Raw genomic sequence first — 6,414 nt, 5'->3', positions numbered from 1 at the left:
TGTGTGTGTGTGTGTGTATTTGTGTGTGTATCTGTGAGTGTGAGTGTATTTGTGTGCGTATCTGTGAGTGTATGTGTGAGTGTGTGTGTGTGGGCAGCTGAAAATGAAGTCTACCATTAAACTCTTCCTCTGCTGCTGTTTCTAAAGTGACACACAGAACTAATTACCACAGTGTTCCAGTAGAAGTTGCACGCCACAATCACACACACACAAGAAGTTTCTTTAGATTCCAGCAGCGAATATGTGATAACGTCTCCTTCGGGTGGCTGTGGTACTGATAGCAGGAGTTAAAACATGCGGGTGGGTTTCAGGAAACAGGCATGAAGTGGAATTGAAGCATTCAGATTGTTCTGATTTGATGTCTGAGAATGAATTTACTTTATTGCCTTGTCTTTACAATATAAGCGAAGTGCGTCATTTTTAATGTCTCCAGTCGGGTCTTTAGGCCCCAGAGTCAATCAAAGCTAGTAACGCAAACATGGGGCAAGATATGGAATACAAAAGAATAAGAATCTGAACCAATACAGTACAAACAAAGCCAAACCCTAAACTGCGTAGATCCTCGGTAGGGCTGCAATTAACGCTCAACAAAATCAGTTAATCACTTTCGTAGTTTGGTCTATAAATAGTAGATATAAAATGGTGACAAATGTCAAACAGTGAATCCCAAAGCCCCCAAATATCTTGTTGTGTCCACAACTCAAAGATATTCAGTGTACTGTCACAGAGGAGGAAAAGAGCAGATAATATTTACATTTAACAAGCTGGAATCAGATCATTTTTAAACTCAAAACGATTAATCATTTATCAAAATAGAGTTGGCGATTAATGGAATAGTTGAAAACTAATCGATTAAACTTTGCAGGTCTAACCGTCGGACTCATTATTAAACCTGAATGCTACAGCAGGTACCCGTTAATAATAGTCAATAATAATAATAATAAACATTTTAATTCTACTGTAACCTTTTAACATTGTTAACGCGTGTTTCTTCTGACTAGTTTTTAAACTTTCCTTCACTTAATGATGTCATCCTATAAGTCTGGATAGCATCAGTGATGCTAATGAAGTAAGTTCATTTATCAAACGGTCCGGTACTTCTCCGCCCTGCAGCTCACGATGTTCTTCACGTTCTCCATCATGCTCAATTTCTCAAACCCAACTCTCCCTGTCCTCCATATTTCGCCCCATCACATGCAGTCCCACGTCCTCTGTTCATGTGCTAATGCCATTAGCTGCTGTTCATCTTAACGCTCTGATTCATTACATTACTGCAGCGAGTGAAGCCGGAGGGAATTCTGGCAGAAAGACTCTGCCACCTCAGAGAGATCAAGTAGTTTCAAGTCCGGCCCTGTTAATTCGACACCGTCGCGCCCGGACATTTTCCCCTCAACAAAACCCAATTAAATGTACAATTACAAGTCGGCCAATTTTACAAATCTGCTTTTGGTTCCCATCAATTATGAAGTGTGAGGTAAAGCCCTGGTGAGTGATTATCCCTGACAAACAAACAAACACACACACACACACACACACACACACACGCACACACACACACACACGCACACACGCACACACGCACACACACACACAACCCTTGTTATCTGCTAATTAATAAACTAGCAGGCTTAAGAATTTCAACATGTATTTTCTGTTTGCCACAACATTGGCGCTCGATGTTTGCTCTGAGTTCTTCTGGAGCAAAATAGGCAGAGAAATCCTGACTTTTAGTAAACCACCACCTCTCATTATTTCATAGTAACTACGGGGGACAGATTCTGACTCATTAGGACTCTCATCAGCCCTCTCCACCAACCATCACTACACAGGTTTGTTTGTCTGATCACAGACATTGCTGTCTGTACTCAGCGAGAGCACAATTTTTAAATCAATAAAATATATACATTGTGTGTGAAATTATTGATTTCTTTAGTAAGTGGCCGTGTAATAAGCGTGACAATAAAGCGTTATAAAACTATGCTAAAAAGACACGTTCAAGTGCATCAGTAGAGACGGGGAAAAATGGCGTACCTGCAACAAATGGCTTCAGAAGTCAGCTCAAGAGTTAAGATTAGGACGTGTCGGAGCTCCCTACTGTCACATGACCCTCCCAATAAACAAATATTCCATCTGCTGGAAGCATCGTCATCCATGGATTGATTTTGCAGAGCTTTTATGTGCATGACTTATTATGTAACCTGAAGTTACAAGGTTATTTTGCCAAGGTAATCAGCATTTTCTACGGTAATTCACTGGAGACGCGAGGCTCAACACAAGCAATGAAATATGCTCAAGCATCCACAACACAATAAGCATGGTGAGAGCGATTGCCCCTTCATTCTGGACAAATCAAAGATGCTCTGAGTGCTGCTGATTAGTGGAGACCGCATCAATCCATCCTGCTCAGCCTAGTCTGTCGTTTCACTGGAGGTTCTGCTGAGTCATGGTTAAGCTGCCAGAAAAGGAAAGGAACACATAACGGGCAACTGCAACATGCATGCAGACAAAAGACGTCAAGAGCACATGTCGTGTGAGACAGAAAGCATGAAATGCGCAACAGCAAAGCAACCAAGCTGATGGGAAACGGGGATGTACAGATGTATGGTGGGATATTCTATTAAGACACCAAGTCAACATTTTTAGTACGTCTTTTTAAAATTAAGTCATTGTGACGCAGAGAAACACTTATATACAGTGTTTTAACGGTCGCAGGACAATTTATAATGGACGTGTTAGTTGTAAACATCTGCACAAAGAACACAAAGTTGTATTTACTTTCTAACTTCTCACATTTTCAGACTAAAATAACGGTGTTGCGAGTGGTTTTTAATAATTAAACGTTTAAGATGAGTCATGGGTTGTACGCTCATTAAAGCTGCAAGATTCAAGCAGGAAGTGGACATCCGTGATCCGTGTACGAATTATGGAGTTGAAGCTGGATGGAGGGATAGTAATGAGCTTTTCACTATTCACAATTAGAATGGGTACACAAGCTCAGCTGAGCATTTGTCAAAGAGACACGGGGAGGAAAAATGAATTGATGAGGATCGAGAAAAAGTGCAAGGGAGAATCCAAAAAGGTCGCCCTATGAATAATGAATGCTGCTTTTACAGTATATCCTCCTCACTTGCCACAGATATCCCTGTTTTGCCATCCTCTCAGCATCCCTCCCTCTGCTGTGCCGTTTCAGTCCACGCCTGCCATCTTAAGTCCCATCAGGGTGAAAGAACAAAGAGGATGCAGCGATCCAGGGCTAACGCAGACCCGTCACACTCCTCGCCATGTGAGGGGTCAACAACTATGACACAACTTTGCACAGAGCGACACAATGATATGCTTACTTCAGACAGATGTTCCTACCCGTGTATCTGCTAGAAATGGGCCTTTAATTCTCTCCTATGCAGACTATCACTACAGATAAGTCTATAATGAGCAGAACCAGGACTGATCCAACCGAAACCGGACAACACGCTGCATGAGAGCTGAGCGAGCCGTTCCTCACATCCTGGTTGTCCACCAGCACTGTAAATATATTGAGGGCTTATGATGAATGGACAGAAATCCACCTCGACATGTGTGCTACATTTTTTTATTTATTGTTTGCTCACAGCGGTGCAACATAAAAGCAAAGCCTTATATATTTCCTGAATGCGTGGGGAAACAAGAGATTAAACAAATGGGCATGCTGTGACAAACATGCAGAATTAATTCTTCTCAAATTAGAACGTTTTGGATTGTATGAATTGTGAGTAATAACGCATCAAATAAGCTCTAAGTTGCAGTAAAGGGCTAATGCTCTGTGATCAGGATTTACAGTCTTTTAAGCACCAAATTATTTGAAAAAAAAAAGTCTGTGTGTGAGTGTGTGTCCGGTTTCAGGTCGGTCATCAGCTGCTTCTGCTCAACAGCAAGAGTCATCCCATTCACCATCTGCTTGTGCAACCCCCCTCCACCCCACCAGGGGTGCTACAGCCACTACGAGGACTCACCAAGATCCTTAGAGCCTTGACTTTCGCTGGCCATCTCGCCCATCCGCACCAGAGCGTCGAAGTAGCCCTTTGCAGCATATGTGACACCTGGAAACATGGAAGCATTGGGCATCAGACCACGGGTGCAGAGTTGAAATCTTCTTCAGCTCTGCAACCCTCCCCTACAGCTCACCCACCCCGCAGAGAGGTAAGGTTGGGCATGGGAAATAAGGAGCGACAGGCGGAAATGGAGACCAGGCAGAAGAAGAAAAAGCTCTATGGAGGCAACTACAGGAAACAGAGAGACAGCTATAGAGACTAATCAAGCACGCGTCTTCAGCACAAACTACTTTGGAGTAAACCCTTTTAAAAGGATTACCACATTTGAGAAAAAACATTTGAACCATATTGGTATCTAGCCATGCAAACTGTCTTCACATTGGGTGTTGGTAGCCGGTTCCACTCTAGAGCCGATTCCAGGTTGCTAAGCTCAGAGACCAATGACTCTCCCTCTTTATTACAAAGTGCAACACATCCAGGCAGCATGGTGTCACTAGATCACATTAAATCTGTGAATAACCTCCCTAAAGACCACCGTCTATTTCAAATGTTCTCTGTAGCAAAATAAGGAGGCACCACTCTGCAAGCAGACCCAAAACACAACCCTGCCTTAAAACGAGGCTGCGCTGGTGTGGGGAAGTTATTCCAAAAACAAGTTAGCGATAATAAGATTCATAGTTCTGAATACAGAAAAACTGCTAAACCTAGATACTGTAGTTGTGATATGGAACATTGTGGGACTCAATACTGGGACTGATGAGATTTGATAAAATGCAATCAAACTGCAACCATAGCAAATGCCCTGGAGGTGAAGAGAGTTTAATTTGTGCTTTCTGAAGCATTCAAAACGACATTTCAGCAGATAAATCAAAAACTATCTACGTGGCTAGATACCACTATGGCTGTGCAGAAATGTGGATGAAGTGAATCTTTAAAATCCCTAACAGCACTATCTTAACTTCTCCCTACAAGGATGAGGGTTTTATTTGGATCCCCATTAGCTGATGCAGAACATCAGCGACTCTTACTTGAAAGAATGCTGACAAACAACGTTCTACAGCAATGATGTCGAAGCACTTTTCATTTCAAAGATGCATCAAGCAGCTATGATTCTCTGCGGTGCATTGTCACACAAGCCAGGGACACCGGCTGAGAGACATAACGGTGACTCAGGTCTTAAAGAACTGGGACAAGATGGCCTCAAGCAGCAGCGACGGTGAATTAAAGCAGGTCAGGGGTTAGCCACACAGCGACTGACAGAGCACACATGTCCAGTCGGGAGAGACATATGGATGAGGGCTGAGTTTATTACATGGCCCTCATGTTGATGGGTGTTTGTGCGAAGAACTGCCAGAGGACACTAATGCAGAATCCCCAAGAGAGGGGGAAAATGACAAAGTGTATATCCATATGGAAAACAACAGAAATCTATTCTGAGTTCATGTTCCAGCTGTTTTTGGTACGAGTCCACAGAGCTATGAGAGTTAATGCTGCTAGGTCTGAACATATACTTAAAATGTACTTCTGAAATAACTTGAACTGCTTTTACTTCTTTATCACAACCATGAACTGCGATAACACTCGGTAAATCTCTACACGGCGGTGCAACCCTCCCGGATAAACTATGAGAGAGGAGACAAGCCAAGACCCCTTTTCTGGCTTTTCCTAAGCCTGGCTTGAGTTAAACATAGGTGGGATATAAGAGCTTGAGAGAGGGGATAAGCTAGGCTAAGACGGCTGGGTGAGCACGGTTAATTTAATCGATGTCCGAAGAAATCTGAGCCGGGAGGGGAGCGGGGCCAGGTGAGGCGGGATTAGCTTTGCTTGTCTGTCAGTTAGAAAGTGACAACGAGGGAGAAAGGTGGGAGAAGAGAGGAGGAAGGAGATGGACGGTTCTGCCTGTGAAGAGGATTAGAACAGTGATATAAAGCCGATACAGAGCTGAGAGTGTCGGTGTAAATGAAACACAAACAAGAAGGAAGTCTAAATCAGCTGAGATTCACACTAAACTTCCACAATGTCCATCAAACCCCTCTCACATTCAGAGAGCACTGATTTGATGCTTTGCAGGTCAAAAGACAACTAGACACTTTAAAACTGAGATATACATTGTTTTTTAGATAAACTGTAGTTAACTACAGTTGGTGTGTAGTTCTCATCACACCGACATTAACAGAATAAATGACAGCAGGTTTAGACAGCAATACTGACAATCCATAAATCATTTAAATAAGCAAACATGTCCTGTTTCCAGCTTCTTTAATGTCGGGCTTTGTTGCTTTTCTCAATTTTATAACATTGTTAATTAAATATCTTTTTGTTTCTGTTTTGGACTTTACAAACAAACAAGCAAGCAACAAGACAAGCAACTTAACAGTTTCACATT

The 6,414-nt window shown here is 42.5% G+C and overlaps 1 protein-coding gene across 9 annotated transcripts in view; it reads right to left on the bottom strand.

Moving 5' to 3' along the window:
- Positions 1 to 6,414, bottom strand: part of baiap2b (BAR/IMD domain containing adaptor protein 2b) — a 56,614-nt gene that overhangs the window by 31,093 nt on the left and 19,107 nt on the right. For 7 of the 9 annotated variants that reach the window (XM_031842836.1, XM_031842837.1, XM_031842842.1 and 4 more), the window contains one exon: positions 3,990 to 4,076. The exons of the other annotated variants lie outside the window; for them this stretch is intronic. In XM_031842836.1, the coding sequence (XP_031698696.1) occupies positions 3,990 to 4,076 (87 nt within the window). The remainder of the gene's footprint in view (positions 1 to 3,989; positions 4,077 to 6,414) is intronic. 9 annotated transcript variants of the gene reach the window in all.

The sequence above is a fragment of the Anarrhichthys ocellatus genome, unplaced genomic scaffold (genome assembly GCF_004355925.1).
Source record: "Anarrhichthys ocellatus isolate YVR2014 unplaced genomic scaffold, GSC_Weel_1.0 scaffold4, whole genome shotgun sequence".
Classification (NCBI taxonomy): domain Eukaryota; kingdom Metazoa; phylum Chordata; class Actinopteri; order Perciformes; family Anarhichadidae; genus Anarrhichthys; species Anarrhichthys ocellatus.
The sequence above is the reverse complement of the archived record's forward strand: the minus strand, read 5'-3'. Positions and strand labels throughout refer to the sequence as shown.